General features: G+C 45.2%; 1 protein-coding gene across 1 annotated transcript; it reads left to right on the top strand.

Annotated features, from left to right (window-relative positions):
- Window positions 1-675: 675 nt before the first annotated feature.
- NLRP12 (NLR family pyrin domain containing 12) lies at window positions 676-23,168 on the top strand. Its single transcript, XM_028530324.2, has 10 exons — window positions 676-1,079; window positions 4,010-4,090; window positions 8,383-10,090; window positions 12,171-12,341; window positions 14,110-14,280; window positions 16,695-16,865; window positions 18,269-18,439; window positions 20,750-20,920; window positions 22,184-22,354; window positions 22,927-23,168. The coding sequence occupies exons 1-10, from the start codon at window positions 791-793 to the stop codon at window positions 23,012-23,014; spliced, it is 3,192 nt and encodes a 1,063-aa protein (XP_028386125.1). The 5' UTR covers window positions 676-790; the 3' UTR covers window positions 23,015-23,168.
- The last annotated feature ends 2,576 nt before the right edge of the window (window positions 23,169-25,744 follow it).

Here is a 25,744-nt window from a genome sequence, read left to right as displayed (position 1 = left end):
CTCTCTAAAAATAATAAAATAAATAAAAATTGAAAAATAAAAACAAAAAATAAAAATAAAAAAGCCCTTCACTGTTTTCCACTTCAGTCTCTCCAAGCACTAGCACTTTGGAATACCTACATGGGGGGTTACCCTCCTCCAGACGGTGTCCTTTTCATTCCAGCCTCATGGTCTGGACTCGATCAGATGCCAGCTTTGCTCTTTTTTCAAGCTATGTGATGTTGGAGAACCCATGTCCTTCTCTGGGTGTCCACATCCTCCTCTGTTAAGAGAAAGTACCCAAAGGGAAATCAGCTGACACTGGCCCGCATTTCAGTCATGTTTGCCTCATTCCATTGGCCAATGCAAGTTAGTGGTCCCCAAGTCTGACGCCAATGGGAAGATGTCTAACCCTCCCACAAGGTGACGAAGACACCTGACAATGATCCACATGACCACAAACACTAGTGATATGGGGAACACAGCAGCCAGGACAAAGGCAAGAGAGTGACTGGCCGAGGGAGCCAGCCAAGCAAGCCCAAGTGAAGGTCTTTCTCATGCGTGGAATGACTCCAGTGATTTCCTCATCCCTCCCCACTTCCTCTTCTTCTCCATGAACACCCGTTGGCCAGTGGGCCAGGACAGGCGGGAACTCCACGCAGAGGAAGTGGTATTTCAACAGCAGGACTTCCCTGTCTCTCATTCCTGCACTGTGCACGAGGGGCGGGTGGGCCCCTTGGAGTTGCTGGTTGTGTGTGTAAAACCATCCTAGGCTCCAGCTGCGTTCTCCTTCACAGGTCACGCTGCCCCCATGCCCCAGACCACGGTCAGGGATGGCCTCTGTCACCTGTCTGCCTACTTGGAAGAACTGGAGGCTGTGGAGCTGAAGAAGTTCAAGTTTTACCTGGGGACAGTGACAGGAGCCAGGGAGGGCAGGATTCCCTGGGGGCAAATGGAGACCGCTGGTCCTCTGGAGATGGCCCGTCTGCTGGTGACCCATTGTGGGATAGGGGAGGCCTGGCTGCTGGCTCTAAGAATCTTTTATCGGATCAACAGGAAGGACCTATGGGAAAGAGGACGGAGAGAGGACCTGGTGAGGGGTAAGGAGGTGGGGATGGGCCCCGCAAGGCTGCAACCCACCCATTCCTTCTCCTTCCTGACAATTGCTGAGATCACAAGACCTGGGCTCTGACTTATCCCCTGGCTTGGCCTTTGTTCATGCCGCATGTGCTGGGACCACCCTCCCTCTCTCTTCTTTGTCTGGAAAATTCTTATGTGTCCATCAGCACCTTGGAGGCACCACCTTCTCTGCTTTCTTCTGACCTCTCCTCCCTCCATCTGGACAGCTCCAGGACCTCGCCTGTGTGCTTCCTTAGTGCTCGTATTTCTTTTATTATATTTTCTGTCCTATGAGATAATCACAATGTAATAATACATTGGTTTCCTCCTACAATAAGGTAACTATTGTATGTAACAATATATCAACATATTCATTGTTTAAACACTGTATTAGATATTATTATTATTATGCTTCTTTTTAAAAAAAATATTTATTAATTTATTTTTAGAGGGGAAGGGAGGGAGAAAGAGAGGGAGAGAAAACATCAATGTGTGGTTACCTCTAAAGTGCCCTCCACAGAGGACCTGGCCCACAACCCAGGCATGTGCCCTGACTGAGAATCGAACCAGAGACCCTTTGGTTCACAGACTGGTGCTCAATCCACTGAGCCACACCAGCCAGGGTGAACAGGATTTCTTAAGCTAGAAATATGGAATGGGAAAGGAGAACCTTCATTTAATTTTTATTTTTCTATTACAGTTTCCATCAATATTATTTTGTATTAGTGTCAGGTGAGCAGCATAGTGTGGGGTGTACAGCATAAATATAATCATATACTTAAAAGATAACCTGTTAAAGCTGTATCATTTACGGTCTTATGTGAATCCTCATCCTTATTCTCAGAGAACATTGAGATGCATTGGACTTGAGAAATATGAGATTGGGTCACATTTTTACTTAGGGACATAAATGAAAATCAAAGTGCTCTCAGCAATAAAGTAAGAAAATAATCAACATAAAGTTATTCATGTATGATTCTGTTGAACTGTATTTTTTAAGATTTTATTTTTATCTATTTTTAGAGAGAGGGGAAGAAAGAAGAAAGAGAGGAAGAGAAACATCAATGTGTGGTTGCCTCTCTCATGACCCCAACTGGGGACTTAGCCTGCAACCCAGGCATGTGTCCTGACTGGGAATCCAACCAGCGACCTTTTGGTTTGCAGGCCCATGTTCAATCCACTGAGCTACACCAGCCAGGGCTGTTGAACTGTGTTTTTTTTTAATTTATTGATTTTAGAGAAAGAGAAGAAAGGAGAGAGAGAAAGAAACATCAATTTTGTTGTTCCACACATCCATGCATCCATTGGTTGATTCTTATGTGCTCTGACTGGGAATCGAACACATAACCTTGGTGCATCTGGACAGCACTCTAACCAACTGAGCTACCTGGACGGGGCTGATTCTACAGAACTATATTTACTTATAGGTGTTTTACATACTTATTTTAAGAAATTCAACCTGGCTGGCTGAATTTCCCAGTCAGGGCACATGCCTGGGTTGCAGGCCATGGCCCCCAGCAACCGCACATTGATGTTTCTCTCTCTCTCTCTCTTTTTCCCTCCCTTCCCTCTCTAAAAAATAAATAAATAAAATCTTTTAAAAAAAGAAAAGAAATTCAAACAATATACAAGTATAAAGTCCCTCTGTTCTCCCCATCCCTCCCAAGTCTCTCCCCACCACTAACACCTGGAAACTTCTTAGTGGGATTCCTCCTCCAAACTGCATCCTTTTCATTCACCAGAAAGTGGGCCCATGGTCCAAAGGGGATCAGATGTCAGCTCTGCTCTTTTCTAGCTGTGGGATGTTGGAGAATCAAGTACCTGTCTGGGCTTCTGTTTCCTCACTTGTAAGACAAGGGGGACTGGGCTAGATCAGCGGTTCTCATGTGTTTTAATATACCTTTGAGGCATCCGGATACCTCGTTGTGAATGTGGAGTCACAGACTCACACCAGGGATTCTGAGGCAGCAGGTCTGGCTACCAGGAGTCTGTATGTGGAAATAGGTGGTTCTCATGTCATGCTTCAGGAAACACCAAAGTAGAACATCTCTGAGGTCTTTTTTTAGCTGTAATATTCAAAAATTATTTTTTAATTGTGATAAAATTATCTGAAGTTATATTGGTGTTTATTTTCTATGCACTGAACTCTTTGTGCCATGAAAATGTAAGGTCCATGGAGCAGAGACCTTGTGTTTTGCTATCTATCCAATGCCTAGAAAAATACCTGGTGTTTGATATATGTTTAGTTGTTGGATGAGTGGATGGATGGACAGAAGGTAGAAGGATGGATTGATGGATTGATGTATGGATGAGTGGATGAATGCATGGATTAATGGATGGATAAGTGGATGGATGGATGAATGAATGGATGGATGAATTAATGGATTGGTGGATGGATGGATGAATGGAAAGGTGGAAGGAAGGATGGTTGGCTGAGTGAATAGAAGGATCAATGGACAGATGAGTGGATGGGTGGATTAATGGATGGATGAGTGGATGGGTGGATGGATGAATGGAAAGGTGGAAGGAAGGATGGATGGATGAATGGATAGATGGATTAATGAATGGATTGATGGATGGATGAGTGGATGGGTGGGTGAGTGGATGGATAGGTGAATGAGACATGACCAAGAGCTGAATGGGAGGGAGGAATTCAAGCTGACTTAGAATTTCCTGTCTGAGAAGATGAATGGAATGAAGAAGGTGCCAATCACCACAAGAGGTACCCAGAAAGGAAAGTGGGTTATAAAAAACAAGTGTTTTCAACAACAGTGAATGTGAGGCGATGGCTGAACATCCAGGGGGTGGGTGGGCAGGGAGTTATCATGTAGACAATTTGAGATAATAGTAGCTAATGTTATTGAGAGCTAGCTAGATATATGCCAGCTGATCCCCCCAATTTATCTTCCAGATACTCCACCTGGTGGCCCGTTTTCACTGGACATCCAGTCACCATGTTCTCTGGAAGTCTTTCCTGAAACTCCAAGAAAAGGTAAGCTGTGAGTCTCATACCTGTTAGGATGCATTGGGAAACATCAAACTATCCAACTTAGAATTGAAGAAACAAAAACATGCATATATTTCATGTTTGCACATAACAAGTCCTAGAGTGGGTGTCTGTAATTAATTCATGTGATGGATTAATAACACCATCAAAGCCCCAACTTCTTTCTATATTTCAATTCTACCAACCTCTGTTATGTCAGCCTTTTGTTCCAAGACTTATCATCTCATGGTTGCAAGATGATGGCCAAACCAGCTCATACAAAAGAATTCTTTCCCTGGCTGGTATGGGTCAGTGCATTGAGCATTGGCCTGCAAAACTGAAGGTTGTGGATTCAGTTCCCAGTCAGGGCACATGCCTGGGTTTTGGGCCAGGTCCTCAGTTGGGGGTGTGCAGGAGGCAACTAGTCAATGGTTCTGTCCGTCTTTCTCCCTCCCTTCCTTCTCTCCCTCTTTATTTTTTTAAATAAAAAAAATATTTATTTATTTGCCCTGGCTGGAATAGCTCAGTGGATTGAGTGCGCGCTGTGAACTAAAGCATCACAGGTTCGATTCCCAGTCAGGGCACATGCCTGGGTTGCAGGCCATGGCCCCCAGCAACTGCACATTGATGTTTCTCTCCCTCTCTCTCTCTCTCTCTCTCTCTCCTTCTTCCTCCCTTCCCTCTCTAACAAAATAAATAAATAAATAAAATCTTTTTTAAACTCTATTTATTTATTTACTAAAATAAATAAAATCTAAAAATAAAAAATAAAAGAATTCTTAGTAGGGACAACAAAGGCAAGCAAAAGGCTTTCTTCCTCAATAGATTGTCATTTTATCTAGGGATAAAATTATTCCAATAAACATCTTCTTCCTAGTGTTTTTTTTTTTTACCTGTTTAACTCTTGGTCAGGGTTGGACACGTGACCAACTCAGACCAGCCAGTGACAAAGAGGACTGAGATTACTTTTGGCTGGTTTAGCAAAACCAGCCTGCATCCCCTGGGGCTTCTGAAGGGACAGCATCTACTGGAATCAAGGGATCAACACTCACTACCCAGATAGGCTCAGGAGTGTCGTCAAGGAAGAAACAGGAGTGCAAGCTGTTGGGTAGACAGCAATACCACCAACAAGGACATACAATCCTGAACACTCTTTCAAGGGCATTTATTTTTATTTATTTATTTTACATGTATTATATATTTTTTTTGAGAGGGGAAGAGAAGGTGAGAAACAGGGAGAGAAACATCAATTGATTGGTTGTCTTTCTTACTGGGGACCTAACTTACAACCTAGGCATGTGCCCTGATGAGGAATCGAACCCAAGACCTTTCAGTTTGCAGGATGACGTGAGTTGACTGAGTCACACTGGCCAAGGCTTTCAAACCTGTTTAAATTTATCTGGCATAGCCCATGTTCTTCATTCTTGTTCTCATCCTTATTTTAAACTTCTCTATTTTTTTAATGTCCCCATGTCTCAAAATAAGAACCCTTTCTCTACAAGAAAAGAGTGTAAGACTTTTACAAAATCCAAACATGGCTCTCACAATTATCTTTTCTTCATTTGAAATGTTTTCTATGTGAGACAATATTGAAAGAATAGTACACCTGATGGACTTTATTAACCTAGAAGTTTTAATATGGTTTACTAGTACACAATAAGATAACTTTATGAACAGATGAATAAACAAAATATGATGTACATATTTACATACAAGGGAATATTACTCAGCCTTAAAATGGAATGAAATTCTGATGCTTATTGCAATATGGATGAACTTTAAAAGTATTATGCTGCCCTGGCTGGCGTAGCTCAGTGGATTGAGCATGGGCTGTGAACCCAAGTGTCAGAGGTTCGATTCTCAGTCAGGGCACAATGCCTGGGTTGCAGGCCACGGCCCCCAGCAATTGCACATTGATGTTTCTCTCTCTCTCTCTTTCTCCCTCCCTTCCCTCTCTAAAAAATAAATAAATAAAACCTTAAAAAAAAGAGATACATTGATTTGTTAAAAAAATTTTTTAAAGATTTTATTTATTTATTTTTTAGAGAGGGAAGGGAGGGAGAAAGAGAGAGAGAGAGAGACACATCAATGTGTGGTTGCTGGGGGTCGTGGCCTGCAACCCAGGCATGTGCCCTGACTGGGAATCGAACCTGCGACACTTAGGTTCGCAGCCTGCGCTCAATCCACTGAGCTACGCCAGCCAGGGCGATTTGTTAAAAAATTTTTTTAAAAGTATTACGCTAAGTGAAATGAGTCAAACACAAAAAACAAATATTGTATAATTCCACTATGTGAGGTACGTAAAGTCATCAAATTCATAGAGATGGAAAATAGAATGAGTCCTGGCTGGTGTGGCTCAGTGGATTGAGTGCCAGCCTGAGAATCAGAGGGTCACCAGTTTGATTCCCAGTCAGGGCACATGCCTGAGTTTCAGGCCAGATCCCCAGTAGGGGGAATGCAAGAGGCAACCACATGGTGATGCTTCTCTCCCTCTTTTTCTCCTTCCCTTCTTTTTTTTTTTAGTTTTTTTTTAAAGATAACTCTCCTTTTTTTAAAATTTTTAAAAGATTTTATTTATTTATTTTTAGGGAGGGAAGCGGGAGAGAGAGAGACAGAGAGAGAGAGAGAGAGAGAAACATCAATGTGCGGTTGCTGGGGGTTATGGCCTGCAACCCAGGAATGTACCCTAGCTGGGAATCGAACCTGGGACACTTTGGTTCCCAGCCCGTGCTCTCCTTCCCTTCTAAAAATAAATAAATAAATAATACTTTAGAGGCGGGGGAGGGCAGGAGAGAAACATCAATGTATGGTTGCCTCTCCCATGGCCCCCACTGGGGACCTGGCCTGCAACCCAGGCATGTGCCCTGACCGGGAATCGAACCAGCAGCCCTTTGATTTGCGGCCCACATTCAATCCACTGAGCTATGCCAGCCAGGGCAATAAAATTAAAAAAAAAAAAAAAGAAAGAAAGTAGAATGGCTGCTGCCAAGGGCTTGGAGGGTGGGGGAGAAATAATTAGCTTTTAATGGGTACCAAGTTTCTGTTAAAACGTGGAAGAGTTCTAGAAAAGCACAGTGCCGATGGTGCACAACATTGTGAATGTACTCCATGCCACTGAACTGAACACCTAAACATTTACTGAATTGATAAATTGTATGTTATATATAGTTTACCACAACTAAAACAGCAGGTGCATGGGGTTTGAGAGAATGCAGGAGTCAAATTCAGATCTCTTTTTTAACCTTTCCATGGGTAGATATAATGGGCCCCTGGTGACATCCGAACACAAAGGAATTATATTCTTGTCCCAGTCAAGGTTGGCTCTGTTGACACTTTGGGCGGGATAATTTTTTGTTGTGGGGATGGGGCTGCCCTGGGCATTACAGGATGTTGAGCAACATCATGAACTTTTATCCACTAGATGGCAGTAGATGGCAGTAGCCACCCCTAGTTGTGACAACCAAAATTATCTCCAGATCTTGCCAAATGTCCCTGAGAGGGTACATCATCATCCCCTTGAGAGTCACTGTTCTATATTACACACAGACCTCTATACCAAGCAGGCTTTCCCAAAGAGAAGTGAGCAAAGCATTTCTAGAACGGATAAATTCTCCATTGTACATAGTCACCTGCCTTGTTGCCAAGGAGGCACAGAAAACTTGGGATCACTGCTTTCCTGAACTTGAATGAGCACGCAAATCACGCAGCGATCTTGTTGGTTGGAAATACAGTTTCTAATTCAGTAAGTGGAAAGTGGTGGTCAAGATTGCACATTTCCCAACGGCTCCCTGGTGAGGCCACATGGGGCTTAGTGTCCCTTCTGCCAGGTGGCCGAGGTTGACGCATTCTTCCAGGGCTCATTGCGGGTGGGCATCCGGACCACTGTCTAAATAGCAGGAATGAAGTGCCCTGTATAAACCTGTATAAACACTTTCCATGTTAAGGCTTTTGCTTTCTACTGGAAGGGAAGTACCAAGGTTCTCAGGCTCCACGTAGAAAACTGGTCCACCCTAGCCAGGTAGCTCAGTTGGGCATAGCGTCCACACTATGCCGAGGTTTTGGCTGGATCCCCAGTCAGGGCACATACAAGAATCAACCAATGAATGCATAAATAAGTGGAACTACAAATCAATGTTTCTCTCTTCTTTTCTCTTTCTAAAATCAATTTTTTTTATTAGAAGGCAGTTTCATAGATATTGCAGAGCAACGAGGCACTTAGAACCTGCTGTGCTTTAACCCGTGAATTCCCAAAAGGTTGCTGATGAAGCTTCCACAAACCCTTCCTTCCTCTCCATTAGATCCCGGGCAAACCTACAGGGACTACGTGCGCAGAAAGTTCCGGCTGATGGAAGACCGCAATGCGCGTCTAGGAGAATGTGTCAACCTTGGCCACCGGTACATCCGGCTCCTCCTGGTGCAGGAGCACTCCAATCCCATGTGGACCCAGCAGAAGCTTCTGGACACAGGCCGGAGACACGCAAGAACCGTAGGACACCAGGCCAGCTTCATCCAGATGGAGACCCTCTTCTCGCCAGACGAGGAGCGCCCTGAGCCTCCACGCACCGTGGTCCTGCAGGGAGCTGCCGGGATGGGCAAGTCCATGCTGGCCCACAAGGTGATGCTGGACTGGGCCGACGGGAAGCTCTTCCAAGACAGGTTTGATTACCTCTTCTACATCAACTGCAGGGAGATGAACCAGAGCGCCCCTGAGCGGAGTGTGCAAGACCTCATGTCCAGTTGCTGGCCCGAGCCCAGCGCCCCACTTCGGGAGCTGCTCCGTGTTCCTGAGCGCCTCCTTTTCATCATTGATGGCTTTGACGAGCTCAAGCCCTCGTTTCACGACCCTCAGGGCCCCTGGTGCCTCTGCTGGGAGGAGAAACGGCCCACGGAGGTTCTCCTGAGCAGCCTCATTCGGAAGAAGCTGCTACCAGAGTTGTCTTTGCTGATCACCACCAGGCCCACAGCTTTGGTGAAGCTCCATCGCTGGCTGGAGCATCCCAGGCATGTGGAGATCCTGGGCTTCTCCGAGGCAGAAAGGAAGGAGTATTTCTACAAGTACTTCCACAACGCGGAGCAGGCCAGCCAAGCCTTCAACTTCGTGAGGGACAATGAGCCCCTCTTCACTCTGTGCTTCGTCCCCTTGGTGTGCTGGGTCGTCTGCACGTGCCTCAAGCAGCAGCTGGAGGGCGGGGGGCTTCTAAGGCAGACGTCCAGGACCACCACAGCCGTGTACATGCTGTATCTCCTGAGTCTGATGCAACCCAAGCCGGGGTCTCCAACCCTCCAAGCCCCGCCCAACCAGAGAGGGCTGTGCTCTTTGGCCGCAGACGGCCTCTGGAACCAGAAGATCCTATTTGAGGAGGAGGACTTGCGTAAGCATGGCCTGGATGGGGCAGACGTCTCCTCCTTCCTCAACATGAACATCTTTCAGAAGGACATCAACTGTGAGAAGTTCTATAGCTTCATCCACCTGAGTTTCCAGGAGTTCTTTGCAGCCATGTACTATATCCTGGATGATGGGGACAGCGGGTCCAGCCCAGATCAGAACCTGACGAGGCTGTTGGCAGAGTATGGGTTTTCAGAAAGGAGCTTCTTGGCACTCACTGTGCGTTTCCTGTTTGGACTCCTGAATGAGGAGACAAGGAGCTACCTGGAGAAGAATCTTTGCTGGAAGGTGTCACCTCACATCAAGGTGAAACTGATGGAGTGGATCCAAAGCAAAGCTCTGAGCGAGGACTCTACCCTGCAGCGGGGCTCCCTGGAGTTCCTCAGCTGTCTGTATGAGATCCAAGAGGAGGAATTCATCCAACAGGCCCTGAGCCACTTCCAAGTAGTGGTGGTCAGCAATATGGCCACCAAGATGGAGCACATGGTCTCGTCCTTTTGTGCAAAGAACTGCAGGAACACCCTGGTGCTGTATCTCCATGGGGCCGCCTACAGCACCGATGAGGAGGAGGAGGAGGAGGCAAGAAGGACTTCAGGGCCCCAGACGCTAGTGGCACAATCGTAAGTACTTGTTGGGGCTTGCTGTTTCAGCTCAAGCTCCTAACCAAGTTCGTGTCCTCAGCTGGGGGTGATTTTGCCTCCATCCAAGAAAATACTTTTTTGGAGAGAGAGAGAGAGAGAGAGAGAGAGAGAGAGGAAGGGAGAGAGAAGCATCGATTTGTTGTTGCATTTATTTATGCATTATTGGTTGCTTCTTGTATGTGCACGGACCAAGGATCGAATCCACACCCTGGGTGTATCAGGACGATGCTACAACTGAGCTACTTGGCCAGGGCCAAGGACATACTTGGCAGTATTTGGAAAAATACTTGGTTGTCATGATTTGGGGAAATGGGAAGGGTACTACTTGCATTTAGTGGGTGGACAGCAGGGATGTTGCAAAAACATCCTTGTATGTACAGGACAGCCCCACAACAAAGAAAGGGGCCACCAAAAGTCAGTAGTGTCCAGGTGGGTTTCCCCCTCTTCAACAATGTTCATTAGTACTAGGTTGGAGCACATGTCAAATAGAATGTATTCAATCAAGAAATATTATCTACCAGTGTAGATAACCAGCTACCAGTGTAGCCCTCACTGGTGTAGCTCAGTTGGTTGGGCATTGTCCTGTGAAGCAGGAGGTTACCAGTTTTATTGCCGGCCACGGCACATGCCTGGGTTGCAGATTTGGTCCCATTTGGGGTGTGTACAAGAGGCAGCCAACTGATGTTTCTCTTCCTATCTCTCCCCCTTCCCTTCTCTCTAAAAATGAATAAATAAAATCTTTTTTAAAAAAAGAAATATTGCCCTGGCTGGTGTGGCTCAATGGATTGAGTACCAGCCTGCATGCTGAAAGATCACCAGATCGATTCCCAGTCAGGGCACATGCCTGGGTTGTGGGCCAGGTCCCCAGTTGAGGGTGTATGAGAAGCAACCAATCGATGATGTTTCTCTCCCTCTCTTTGTGCCTCCCTTCCCTTCCCTTTTCTCTAAAAATAAATAAATAAATTCTTTAAAAATTTTTTTAAAAAGCCCTGGCTGGCGTAGCTCAGTGGATTGAGTACGGGCTTCGAATCAAAGTGTTGCAGGTTCGATTCTCAGTCAGGGCACATGCGTGGGTTGCAGGCCATGGCCCCCAGCAACCACACATTGATGTTTCTCTTTCTCTCTTTCTCCCTTCCTTCCTTCTCTAAAACTAAATAAATAAAATCTAAAAACATTTTTTTAAAGAAATATTATCCAGGTACTTGTCCATCAATAAATGAATGGATAAAGAAGAGGTGGTGTAGCCCTGGGCAGGTAGCTCAGTTGGTTAGAGCATCATTCCCAATATGCCAAAGTTGCAGGTTCGATCCCTGGTCAGGACACATACATGAATCAACCAATGAATGCATAAATAAGTGGAACAACAAATCAGTCTCTCTCTCTCTCTAAAAATCAATAAACACAAAATTTAAAAAAAACAGAAGAGGTGGTGTGTGTGTATATATATAATGGAATACTTCTCAGCCATAAAAAATGATGATATATTGCCATTTGTGACAATATGGATGGATCTTAAGGGTATTATGCTAAGGAAATAAGTCAGATAGATATAAAAAGACAAAAAACATATGATTTCACTCATGTGGACTATAAAAGAAAAAGGTAACAAAACAAAAACAAACTCATAGATACAGACAACAGTATGGCAGCCACCAGAGGGGAAGGGGGTGTGGAGGAGGGTGAAATGAGTGAAGCATGTCAAGTATACGGTGACAGATGGAAACTAGACTTCTGGTGGTGATGCAATAGAGTATGCAGATATCGAATTATAATGTTGTACACCTGAACCTTATATAATGTTATTAACCAATGTTACTTCAATATAAAAAACTATCTTTAAAATGAAATCCATCTCTCCATCCCTAGTCCATGAATTTATGTCTGGTCTCTACTATGTACCAGCTATGTGAACTTGGGCAAGAAATACAGGGTCATGCCCAAGATAAATTAAAATGAAGCAAGAATGCTTTATAAATTATGAAATGATAATCAAGTACCAAACATAAGCATTGTAAAGCCATTGGGAAAACTGGACTTGACCTATAGTTCCTTCACACAGACCTGAGAGGAACATTTTGCCAGATGCCTACAGTGAACAGCTGGCCACTGCTCTGAGCACCAACCCGAATATGGTAGAGCTGGCTTTGTACCAGAATGCCCTGGGGAGCCGGGGCGTGAAGCTGCTGTGTCAAGGCCTCAGACACCCCAACTGCAAGCTTCAGAACCTGAGGTGAGTCTAGGTTGGTTTGGGAGCATCAGATGGTTCCACCACACCCTTTCATGGGGCTCAGCTGGAAAGAACACAGGATGCCTTGGTCTGGTAGCTCAGTTGGTTAGAGCATCATCCCACTATGCCAGAGTTGTGGGTTCAATCCCTGGTCAGGGCATATATAAAAATCAACCAACATTGGTTGAGTAAGTGGGACAACAAATCAGTGCTTCTTTCTCTCTCTTTTTCCTCTCTAAAAAAAAAAATCAATCAATAAAAATTCTGGAAAAAGTACTTGATGGTGTGTTACTTTGCTCTGGCTGCCATAACAAAGTACCACAGTCTGGGTGTCTTGAACAACAGAAATGTATTTCTCACAATTCTTCTTTGTCCTTTTTTTTTCTCTAGAGAGAGGGTAAGGGAGGGAGAAAGAGAGAGTAACATCAATGTGCAAGAGACACATTGATTGGTTACCTGTCACATGCCCACAAGCAGGGACCCAGCTGCAACCCAGGCATATGTCCTGAACAGGAATTTAACCAGCAACCCCTTGTTTTGCAGGCTGGCACTCAATCCACTGATCCACACCAGCCAGAGCTCACAATTCTTGAGGCTGGAAGTCCAAGATCAAGGTGTTGACAGGGTTGATTTTTCCTGAGGACTCTCTCTCCTTGGCTCATAGGTGGCTGTCTTTCCTTGTGTTCTCACATGGCCTTCTCTCTATATTGTCTATGTCCTAATCTCTTCTTCTTAAGAAGACATCAGTCATATTGGAGTAGGTCTCATCCTAATGACCTCATTTTAACTGAATCACCCCTTTAAAGACCCTTATCTTCAAAGTTCGTTGTAATCTGGGGTACAGGGGTCAAGACTTCTACCTATGAATATTGTGGGGGACACAGTTTAGCCCATGACAAATGAGGATCAATATGAGTTCAGGCAAAATTATTTTTTAACTTTTCTTATTACCTTCTCCTTTCCAGGCTTCCTATCTCTAATCATACCTCCTGATTTCAAACTATATTACAAAGCTATAATAATTCAAACAGCATGATACTGGCATTTGAAAAAAAAAAAGATATATAGACCAATAGAATATAATAGAGAACCCAGAAATAAACCCATGCATGTAAAGCCAACTAATCTTCAACAAAGTTGCCAAGAATACACAATGGAAATGTCAAAGAAGAGGCAAATCCATAAGGATAGAATGTAGAATGGTGATTGTCAGGGGCTGGAAGAAATGAGGCATGGAGAGTTAATGAGGCATGGGGATAATGAAAAAGTTCTGGATCCCTGGCTGGTGTGGCTCAGTGGATTGAGCACCAGCCTGCGAACCAAAGCGTCACTGGTTCGATTCCTAGTCAGGGCACATGCCTGGGTTGTGGGCCAGGTCCCCAGTAGGGGGCATGCAAGAGGGCATAAAAGCACCAAAAGCATTTTGTATTATTCCTGTTGCTTTTACTTTTTTTATTGAGCTATAATTCACATACCAGGCAACTCACTGATATTTCTTTTTTTTAGTATGTTGCCCAAAATTGGGCAAAATATCACCATAATCTAATTACAGAACATTTTCATCAGACCAAGAAGTAACACCCTACCCCCTAGTTCCAATCTCCCTCTGCACCCCACGCCCACCCCCCTGACATCCACTAATCTCCTGTCTTTGGTTTTAGGTAAAGGGAAGAATTGACCTAAAGGAAGGAGGGAGAGAAAGAACAAGGGACAGAGCACACAGAAGGACCACGGAGGGAATGACCTGGCTCTTTTCTCTCTTCCCTCCCAGGCTGAAGAGTTGCCGGATTTCCAGCACTGCCTGCCAGGACCTCACCGCAGCTCTGATCGCCAATAAGAATTTGGTGAGGATGGACCTCAGCAGCAATGATCTCGGGCTGCCGGGAGTGAAGCTGCTCTGTGAGGGACTCCAGCATCCCAAATGCAGGCTGCAGATGATCCAGTGAGTCCCCATCCCTGGAACAAGCCTTTAATTGGCCAGGTCTCCCAGCCTTGAAATATCTCCCCAAATGCTGATGATTGCCAAGTCTCTACCTCGAAATTAGTGCTGCTCTTTGACCCATGAACTTAGACCCATGCCCTGGACTCTTTGCACTTCAGAGAACCTCTTTCTGGTTTCCTCTGTCTCCCACTATTTCCACATAGTGAGGAGTCCCTGGGGCCACTTGCCCACCCAGAACCCACACTCATCTTGGGTAGTCAAAACCCCAGATCTCCCTGCACCAAGACCCTTCCAGGGGTGTCCCACTTTTTGGCATCTCTGGGCCACACTGGAAGAAGAGGAGTTGCCTTGGGCCACACATCAAATACATTGTGACACATAATCACAAAAAGATCTCATAATGTTTTTTGTAAATTTAAGATTTTGCATTGGGCCACATTCATAGCCACCCTGGGCCATGGATTGGACACCCCTGCATGGTTTCCCCTTTCCTGCAATGCCACGCAGCTGGAAAAGCCACCCAGCTTCCCACCTGGATGTCTTCTTTACTACTCACACAGCATACTTTACTTTCAACACTTCCAGTCACCAAATATGTTGAGATTTCCCGCACCCCCTTCCATCCCCATCACTACCAAGCAATTCTCAGGGATGCCAGCTGGGTGCCCTACATCAATTCTGACACTGTTTACCTGGAGACAGTGTCAGATCCTACAAGTTAAGAATTCAGGGATGTAAGACTGCCCTCACTTCAAGTGTCAATCAAAAGCTCACATTGTCGCCTGTGCTTCTGACCAATTGACTATAAATTGGAGGTTGCCATGAACCCCTCCTTGGGTTCGATTAATTTGCTAGAGGAGTAGCTCATAGACCTCAGAGAAACACACCTGTCACTTTATTAAAGGATGTGTATAAAGGATACAGACAAGCCCTGGCTGGTATGGCTCAGTGGATTGAGTGCCAGCCTGCAGATCAAAGGGTCGCTGGTTCAATTCCCAATCATGACATATGCCTGCATTACAGAGGGCCAGGTCTCCAGCTGGGGGCTCATGAGAGGCAACCACACATTGATGTTTCTCTCCCTTTCTCTCTCCCTTCCCCTCTTTCTATAAATAAATTCTTTTAAAAAAATAAACAATAAAGTATACATAGTGCCAGGTCTGGGAGGATCCCAAGTGCAAGAGTTTTGGTCCTCATGGAGTTAGGGGTCATTACCCTCCTGTTGTGGATGTTCACCAGCCTAGGAGTTCTCTGAGCCCCATAGTAGTAGGATTTTATGGAGGCTTCATCATGTAGACATGATTGAGTATTAACTCCATTTTCAACCTGCCTCCCCTCTCTGGAGGATAGGGATGGAATTCCAAGCTTCTAATCACAGCTTCATCTTTGGGGTGACCAGCCCCCTCTTGGAGAGCCCACCCACCCAAGTCATCTCATTAGAACAAAAGACACTGCTATCACCTGGGAGATTCCAAGGGATTTAGGAATTCTGTCAAGAACCAGGGTCAAAGACCACATATTAGAACAAAAGGTGCTCCTAGTATCTTATCACTTAGAAAATTACAAGAGATTTAGAGCTCTGTTTCAGGAACTGGGGAGGGCTGGGGGGGGGGGCGGAGGCAGAGATCATTGTGTATATTTTCTATTATCTCACAGCCCCCGCCATTCTGTTCCTCTACTGAACTCCTACTTAGCCTTAGACAACCAGGTCAAAGTCTCCAGAAAGCCTATCCTAACTGCACCCGCTGTTTGCCGAGTTAGGCGACCCCTCTGCCATGATGCTCTTGATAAACATTAGCTCATGTTCACTGAGCACTGTCTGTGAGCCATGCCCGGCCCCACTTCCTCTACATTTAGTAATCCTTGCAACAGCCCTATGAGGTCAGCACCATTTTTAAAATTGATTTTAGAAATAGAATTGGAGCACGAGAGAGAGAGAGAAACATCGATTTGCTGTTTCACTTATTCATGCATTCAGTCATTGATACTTGTATATGTCCTGACCAGGAACAAAGCCACAGCCTTCACGTATCAGGATGATGCTGTAATGGGGGCTACCTATTATTATTCTTATTTTAGAGTCAATGAACTTGAGCCTCAGCATCACAGGAAACCCAAATCGGAGACTTGAGGAAAACTTGCTTGAGGTCACAGGGTTAACAGGTGGTGGTTATGGAAGCAGACACAGGTCACTGGGCTCTAGAGACCATCCTGAACTATCATGCTACACTGCATTGTCATTGCTTACCGGCCAGATAAGATAGGACCCTCCTGGATGAAAATAATGGCATCTTCATCTCTGTAGCTTTAGTGACATGGGCGGGCTCGTGTTGGGTAACTAAGGGCCAAGAGATGAGCCATGAGGAGGCAGGAAAGCAAGATGGTGCCCTGGCCAACATTTCTTTCCCTCCAAGGTTGAGGAAGTGTCAGCTAGAGGCTGGGGCATGCCTGGAGATGGCCTCTGTGCTCAGCACCAGCCGACACCTGGTGGAGCTGGACCTGACAGGAAACGCCCTGGGGGATGCAGGTGTGAGTCTGCTGTGTGAAGGCTTGAGGCACCCCGTCTGCAGGTTGCAGATACTGTGGTGAGTCCTTTGTGGGGCCATCTTTTTTTTAAATTTTGTACTTTATTTTTTACTGTATTGATTTGAGAGAGAGAGAGAGAGAGAGAGAGAGGGAGAGAGACATCACTTTGTTGTTCCACTTGTTTATGCATTCATTGGTTGACTTTTGCACATGCCTTGACAGGGGATCAAACTTATAATCTTGGCATATCTGGACAATTCTCTAACCAACTGAGCTACCCAGCCAGGGCTCCTGGGGCCCTCTTTGTCCAGAGTAGCATTATTTACAGTAGCCAAAAGGTGGAAAGAAAATTGTCCATCATGGGTGAACGGATAAACAAAATGTGGTATATGCATACAATAGAATATTATTCAGCCTGAAAAAAAGGAATGAAATTGATACCTACTACAGCGTGGATGAACCCAGAAGACACTATGCTAAATGAAATGTCAATCAAAAAATGATTATACACCTTGGCTGGGTAGCTCAGTTGATCAGACCATCACCCCAATATGCCAAGGTTGTGGGTTCGATTCCTGGTCAGGACACATACAAGAATCAACCAATGAATGCATCAATAAGTGGAACAACAAATCAATGTTTCTCTCTCCTACTCTCTCTTCCTCTTTCTCTCTCTAAAAATCAATAATTGGAAAAAAAGATGATATGATTCCACTTATATGGAGTACCTAGAATATTCAAATCCATAGAGAAAGAAATAACAGAGGTTGCCAGGGGTCCGGCAGGGGGGGATGGGATGGGGAATTGTAGCTTCATTGGGACCGAGTCCCTATTAGGGATAATGAAGAGTTCTGGAGATGGACAGTGTTGATTCTTGCACAACAATGTGACTGTACTTAATACCACTGAACTGAACACATTAAAATGGTTAGGATGGTAAATTTTAGGTTATCTATTCATTGCATGTATATATAACACTTTGTTTGTTCACCCATCCATGGACACTTGGGTTGCTTCCACCTTTGGGCTATTTTGAATAGTGCTGCTCTAAACATGGGCATGCAAATATTTCTCCGAGCCCCTGCTTTCAATTCTTTTGGGTGGGTCACCAGAAAGTGAAACTGATAAATCACATGGTTATTTTTAATTTTTAGAAGAACCGCCATATTGTTTTCCACTGTGGCTGTGCCATTTTACATCCCCACAAACAGTGCACAAAGCTTCCAATTTCTCCACATCCTCACCAGCAGTTCTTGGCTCTATTTTTTTATTTTTACTTTTTTAATCATAGCCATTCTAATAGATATGAGGTGGTATCTCATTGTGGTTTTGATTTGCATTTCCCTAATTATTAGGGATGTTTAGCTTCTTTCCATGGGACCTGTGGTTATTTGTGTATCTTCTTTTGGAGAACTGTCTATTCCCAGACCTTTGCCCATTTTGTGAAATATATGTTGAATAGGTTAAAGATTTGTCACCTCACTGCTGCAGCCTGTGGCGACCTGGCCTCCACCCTCAGTGTGAATCAGAGCCTGCTGGAGCTGGATCTGAGCCTGAATGACCTGGGGGACCCCGGGGTGCTGCTGCTGTGTGAGGGCCTCAGGCATCCCCAGTGCAAACTCCAGACCCTCCGGTGAGTCCCTCTTGGCTCGCCGTCACAGGAGTCCAAACTCACACTCCTTACCCTTTTACCTGGACTCCCCAGAGCCAGGCTCCCTTCCCTCTTCTCCTAACTTCCAGCTGTATCTCTGTCTCCTTTCAAAGATTTTTCTGCTGCGGGGCCTTTGCACCAGCTGCTGTTTCTCCCTGGAATTCCTTTCTGCTCTGCTGTCCCCAGTTTTACCCCGATAACATCTGTTTTATCTGTTGGGACTCAAAATAGATGTTCCTTTCCCATGGACACTTTTCCTAGCCCCTTAATAAGGTCTCAGTTCCTAGTTTTATGATGCTATTTGACCTGATGCTTTGCCTCAGCATCCTTTAACCAAATTTGTCATTGTGTATGTGTGGAGTTCCAAAAGTGCAGGGGCTGTGTCCAGTCTATATTCCAATGGCTGTTATAAGACCTGACTCAGAGGTGCTTAAAAAATACATGTTTCTCTGGTTGGTGTGGCTCAGTGGACTGAGCGCCGGCCTGCGAACCAAAGGGTCACCTCTTTGATTCCCAGTTAGGGCACATGCCTGGGTTGCAGGCCAGGTTCCCAGTAGGGGGTACATGAGAGGCAACCACCCACTGATGTTTCTCTCCCTCCCTTCCCTCTCTCTAAAAATATATAAAATCTTTTTAAAAAATAAAAAAGAGAGAGAATGCAGCAAGCCTGTTTATTTACAAAAAACTTTTTTTTGTAGTCCCAAAGGGGAGGGTTTTTTTTCTTTCCTACAATAGCATCCTCAATTATCTGATGTTACTCGCTCTGGCAACTTTTTTTCTCTTGAGGCAGGGAACTATATTGTGGCTTCTGTGGCTGCTTTATGTTTAAACATTCAGAATAAATCTGTACTCTATTTCTTTACATTCTTCCCTCTACCGCACCCTTTAAACGTTGTTTTTGGGCTGCAGATACACATAGGATATTCATAAATCTTTAAGAAAATTCTTTTAAAGATTTTATTTATTTATTTTTAGAGAGAGGGGAAAGGAGGGAGGAAGGGAGGGAGAGAAACGTTGCTGTGTGGCTGCCTTTCACGTGCCCCCTACTGGGGACCTGGCCCACAACTCAGGCATGTGCCTTGGGAACCAGCAACCCCCTGGTTTACAGTCCATGCTCAATCCACTGAGCTACACCAGCCAGGGTTCAAAACATAAACATTTTTGTCTGATGAAAGAAACCACAGACAAGTTGCCAGATTGATGACCTACTGAGAAGATATTTCCAAAGTATGCTGTAAGTGAAGGATTAATATTTCAAATGTTTAAGAAACCGCAGATCTGAAAATCAAACCCATATACAATCAGTCCTATGATGTATATTTTTGTGAGATGTCTAAGAAATCCTTTGTCAATGCGATGTCCAAGATACCTGGTTTCTTTGTAATAAGTATAGTTAAGTGGGGAACAATTTCTTTTTTTCTCCAATGTTTGCAGCAGCTCATTTAATAAAGAATCCATATTTTCCTAGCTAGTTGGGAATACCAGCTATATTGTAAGCCATTTTCTTGTGTCATGTGTCCCTCTGTTCTTTCCCTTTGTCAGTTTTTTTCCAAGTTTTTGCTGTTGTAATTGCTATAGTTTGTTATATGCCTTACAGTTAAGAAGATTCTCTTTTTTTAAAGGTTAAATTCTTTTTTTTTATTTTTAGATAAAGAGAGTAAGGGAGAAGGAGAAGGAGAGATGGAGGGAGGGAGGGAGGGAGGGAGAGAGAGAGAGAGAGACAGAGAAATATCAATTGGTTGCCTCTCAACCAGGGATTGAACCAGCATCCTAGTAGGTACATGCCCTGACCGGGAATCAAACCTGCAATATTTCGATGCACAATGAGACAAGGTTCTAACCAGCTGGACCACCCAGCCAGGGCTCACCTTTCTTTCTTTTCTTTTTTTTTTCTTTAAGGTTTTATTTATTTATTTTAGAGAGATGGGGAAAGGAGGGAGAAAGAGAGGGAGTGAAACATCCATGTATGGTTGCCTCTAGCACACCCCATACTGGGGATATGGCCTGCAACCCAGGCATGTGCCCTGAATGGGAATTAAACTGCCGATGCTTTGGTTCACAGGCCTGCACTCAATCCACTGAGCTACACCAGACAGGGGCCGAGGGCTCACTTTTCTTATTTCTCTCTCCTTTCCCTCTTCTTACTGGCCAGTACCTTTCTTCCTCACCCTTGTTTTCCCCCTCAAAGGGAAACATGGAGTCTTTCTGGACTGAGCACAGCACTCCACACATAACCTTCTCCAGCTAGTGTCCCCAAAAGTGTCAGCTCTGCTCTGTGCACTGTCTTTCTAGGTTAGGCATTTGCCGGCTCAGCTCTGCTGCCTGCGAGGGTCTGTCTGCTGTGCTCCAGCGGAATTGCCACCTCCGGGACCTGGACCTGAGTTTCAATGACCTGGGAGACCAAGGCATGGGGCTGCTGTGCGAGGGGCTGCGACACCCCACCTGCAGACTCCAGAAACTGTGGTGAGTGGCTGAGAGTCAGGATGGCTGTCCTCGCTTTTTCTTTCCTTAAAAAAAAAATTTTTTTTTTGCCCTGGCTGATGTGGCTCAGTGGAATTTGTGCCAGCTTGAGAACCACAGGGTCACTGGTTGGGTTCCCAGTCAGAGCACTCACTTGCCTGGGTTGCAGGCCAGGTCCTTGGGGGGTGGGGGAAGCGGCACATGGTGTGCAAGAGACAACCACATATTGATGTTTCTCTCCCTCTCTTTCTCCCTCCCTTCACCTCTCTAAAAATAAATATTTTTTAGAAATAAAACTTTTTTTAAAATGATTATGATGTTTTCTTTTTTTTTAAAGATTTTATTTATTTATTTTTAGAGAGGGAAGAGAAGGAGATAGAGAGATAGAGAGAGAGAAACATCAATGTGCGGTTGCTGGGGGTTATGGCCTGCAACCCAGGCATGTACCCTGGCTGGGAATCGAACCTGGGACACTTTGGTTCCCAGCCTGCACTCAATCCACTGAGCTATGCCAGCCAGGGCTAAAATAAAACTTTTTAAAAAAATGTATTGATTGATTTGAGAAAGAGAAAGATCGATTTGTTGGTTCACTTATTTATGCATTCATTGGTTGATTCTTGTATGTGCCCTGACCAGGATCAAACCCACAATCTTGGTTTACCAGGATACTCTACCCAATTGAGCTACATGGCCAGGTAGGATATAGTTTTTCAGGAACTAGTTTATAAGAAAACAGAGTAGAACCAAAGCAGTTCAGGTTAAGATGGTGATGGCATGCATTTAAAAGGTATTTATGCTGGGCCAGGTAGCTCACCTGGTTAAAACATCTTTCTGATCCACCAAGGTTACAGGTTCAATCCCTGGTGAGGGCACAAACAAGAAACAACCATTGCATCAGCAAGTGGAACAACAAATCGATGTTTCTCTCCCTCTCTCTCTCAAATCAATATTTAAAAAACCAGCCCTGGCAGGTGTGGCTCAGTGAGGGCCTGCCAGCCTGAAAACCAAAGGATCACCAGTTAGATTCCTAGTCAGGGCACATGCCTGTTGCGGGCCAGGTCCCCAGTGGGTGGCATGCGAGAGGCAATCACACATTGATGTTTCTCTCCTCTCTCCCTCCCTTCCCCTCTCTAAAAATAAATAAATAAAATTTTTTTAAAAAAGTATTAATAAAACCAAAACCTACCCCCTGGTTCTCTATGAAGACAAGAATTTCCAAAAGAAGTAGGTCTTACTGTTGCTTCAACTACTTTTTATCTTCAACAGGCTGGACAGCTGTGGCCTGACAGCCAAAGCTTGTGAGGACCTTTCTGCCACCCTGGGGGTCAACCAGACCCTGAGGGAGCTTTATCTGACCAACAACGCCCTAGGGAACACAGGCGTCAGACTGTTATGCAAGCGGCTGAGTCATCCTGGCTGCAAACTCCGGGTGCTCTGGTAAGAGAAGTTCCCAGGCTCTGGAGGAGGCATGATATGGGTCTCTTCAGAGTTAGGAGCAAAGGTCAATAATTGAGCTCCCTGCAACACCCTCAATTTGGATAGACACTTGGTTAGAATACAAAGGAGGCCCTACTCTTCTCCTTGGGTGATACTTTTACCCTTCTGTGGCTGTGTGACCTGAAAGAATTCACTGAGGAGCTGTTTCCTCATCTGTCAGATGAGGCCTGGTAGCTCATTGAGAGTCTGGAATGATTGTGCCTGGCCTCAAATTCCATCGCTTTCCAATTTCGTGGATATTTTTGCAAATTATTCAACCTCTTAGCACTTCCATACCCCTGACTATAAAAATAAGGAGAATAATTGGTCACAGATTAAATGAGTAAACACCAGCAAGGGACTTAAAATGGTGTGTAGCTTAGAGTAAGCCGGTTTCCCATGAAGATTCGGTTTGAAATGAAGGCCTGGAAAATGACATGATTCCAACAGGGTGAGACTCATGATAGATTTGCTATATCATTTGAATGTCAAGGCAGTGGCCTGGGGTAACAATCCCCTCTCTGCGCCCTCAGGTTGTTTGGAATGGACCTGAATAAAATGACACACAGACAACTGGCAGTGCTCCGTGGCACCAAGCCTTACCTGGACATCGGCTGCTGACATTTCTGTCTGCTGGTGCTGCTCTTGAAGACCGGACAGAGGAAGGTTATCTCAGGACCCACTCACCAACAGAATGATCAGGCTCTGCATTTCCTCAGGAAACAAATTCATAAGCACAATAAGTCCCTCCCACTCGGGGTCCATCATCAATGTGCAATGGTCCATCATCAATGTCCCCCCCACTCGGGGTCCATCATCAAATAGAACTCAGAGCTCTAGTTTTGAGAATGTTGGTCACAGAACTGAGGGCTGGGCCCCAGATTCTGGAGCAGAGCCTCCCAACCAAGGGTGAATTTGCCCCACCATCCACCCCAGGGGACCCTTGGAAATGTCAGGAGACATTGGGGTGTTGGGGAGCTACTAATGGCCTCTAGTGAGAGAAGCCAGGGATCCTGGTACACAAGACAGCTCCCCGAAGTACTTAACTGAAAATTGTGATGAAGTTGAGAAATTCTGTCCTCAAAGTTGAATGGTGCAATAGAGACACTAGATGCCTTGGAGGGCTGCTGTGCCTGGAATGTTTGCAATAGAGAGCCCCACCAGTGTCCCTTGCAGTCTGGTTTTGCACCAAGATTCTGTCCCCTATCTATTGGCCAATAAACCACAGCTGGATGGACACCTGCCAGTGAGACAGCTGCAGGCTGGCCAGTAACACACACTAGGCTTTGGGTGAAAACATGCAATCAGCCCAAAGTTCACTCTTGGGGGATTCAAGTTGGTAACTTCAGACTTAGGAATTGTTGGAACACGTCACAAGAATGCCGTGAGTAGACCATGCTTCAGTCCTAACTGAAAAGACCGGTTTCCCAGGAAGCAGGAAGAGTGTAGAGATTAAAAGATTTTGTGACTTTGGAATCTATGAACAGTTGGGAAAGGAAGTAGCAAGATTCTGATCACCCCTGTGGACATCAATAAAAATTAAGTTTCAAAATTCTGCCCTGGATGGTGTGGCTCAGTGGATTGAGTGCTGGCCTGTAAACCAGTGTTGCTGGCTGATTCCCAGTCAGGCACATGCCTGGGTTGCAGGCCAGGTCGCCCATGGGGGATACTCGTAATTACGAGACCACACTTTCTTTCCTTCTTCCTCCCTCCCCTTCCCCTCTCTAAAAGAAAAAAAAAAAAAAAAAAAAATCTTTTATTTCCAAAGCTCGAGTTGAAATTGAGTCATTTACCTTCTTAGCATTACCTGGCCTCCAAGACAACCTGAATGGCTGCTTCTAAACTTAACGGGTCTCATGTTCAGAAGCTGAGAAACCCACTTACCTAGTCCATAGGGTACCAACAAAACCTGTGGGCAGGATTTTTTGGGGAGTTAATATCAGGGAGCTAGGTCCTTGGGTCCTTTCAGGTACAGGTATATATACATTTTCTGGCTTGCTCATTGCAGGGGTAACTGGCTAAAAAAACTCCCTAAATTTTAGATTTATTCCGGACTAAAGAAGGTCCAATAGCTTTCATGACTCAGTTTGGAGGGATGCTTAATATTTAAAGGCCCAGCTAAGTTTCCCCAAGCAAAGGTAAGCAGCTGAATTTTTAGTATCCACTATTGGCCCACAACTTGCAGCTTTACAGAGCCTCCTGGTTGAGACTACTTGCCTCATTCACATGTGCATCCTCATGTCTTTACCAAAGGCATTCTATACACACACCCCTTTGGTAGGTTGGAATTTTGCAGCTGTGCCCAATTCCTTGGCAGTTTAAATTGGAATATCCCCTCTGAGTCCATTACTCCTAATTCACCCGTTGAATTGGAAACTCTTCACAACCTTTAAGCTGCCAAATTTCAAGCTTTTAGTCAAGCGGTGGTAGCTAGGAGTCAGACACGGGAAGAACGCTAGTGATGGGTCCCCAAACCATGTGAAACCTGCTGCATTCCAGTTAACCACCCTCCCCACCGAACTACTTTGCGACCCATTTCAACTCCAGGTGATTAAGGTGTCCACAATGGGGAAAGGGCCAACAATTACGAGTGCACCACATAACTTTAAAAACTTTATTTCAAATCACCATGGGACTTCAACTCTGGCCTCTTGGGTTTTGGAATGAAGAGCCGCGAGCAATTGCGATTTGTCCACACATTAAGGGGGGACCGATTCTACAACTAGGGCGTTACTAGGAAGCTCATTGCAGAACCGAACGGGTGATTCTCAGTCGCTGTTTAAGCAGGAGATGCCAGCAACAGGATCCATCTGTAGAGTGGATCGCGGACCTCACCGAGGCAGGCTGGAAACCCGGTGGCAGTGGCTCGGCCAACGAGGCGGATCTAGGGAAGAGCGATTGGGGGGTGGGGGGGGAAGAGCCCGGAGGTAGAATGCGGATCACTCCCCCTCTACAGACCTCTTGGATGCTCTCCTCAAACCGGGACACACAAAAAGGGAGCACTTTCCAGTCTGAACCACGGCAAGTGCCCCCGTTTTGGGTACCACGGCCTGAGTCCTGGAAGGGGCCCCTCTTGGTTTAGGGCGGCATCGAGACAGGTGGAAATCGCTGGCAAACACGTCACAGGATTGATCCCCAAAATAAGAAAGTATCAGCATTTGTAACTACCCAATGTTAATTAAAAACCCCATAAACTCCGAGATATTGCCTTGTTTAAGGGAACCATACAGATTAAAGTAGACGCGCGGCCCCTGGACACCGCCCAGTTAGTCTTATCGCCGCAGAGTTCTTATCCGCCAGGAGACCGGATAAAAAGGCTTTTTCTGGTCGTCGGATGCACGGTCTCAATCG

Source organism: Phyllostomus discolor, chromosome 12, assembly GCF_004126475.2.
Source record: "Phyllostomus discolor isolate MPI-MPIP mPhyDis1 chromosome 12, mPhyDis1.pri.v3, whole genome shotgun sequence".
Lineage (NCBI taxonomy): Eukaryota > Metazoa > Chordata > Mammalia > Chiroptera > Phyllostomidae > Phyllostomus > Phyllostomus discolor.
This window is presented reverse-complemented; position numbering and strand designations above follow the sequence as displayed.

Bases quoted from the DNA above. Each gene is read 5' to 3' on its own strand.
- NLRP12 (XM_028530324.2), top strand. From the start codon at position 791: ATGCCCCAGACCACGGTCAGGGATGGCCTCTGTCACCTGTCTGCCTAC. The intron at 14,281-16,694 runs GTGAGTCCCCAT...TTTCCCTCCAAG, and splicing joins TGCAGGCTGCAGATGATCCA to GTTGAGGAAGTGTCAGCTAG. The intron at 16,866-18,268 runs GTGAGTCCTTTG...TATGTTGAATAG, and splicing joins TGCAGGTTGCAGATACTGTG to GTTAAAGATTTGTCACCTCA.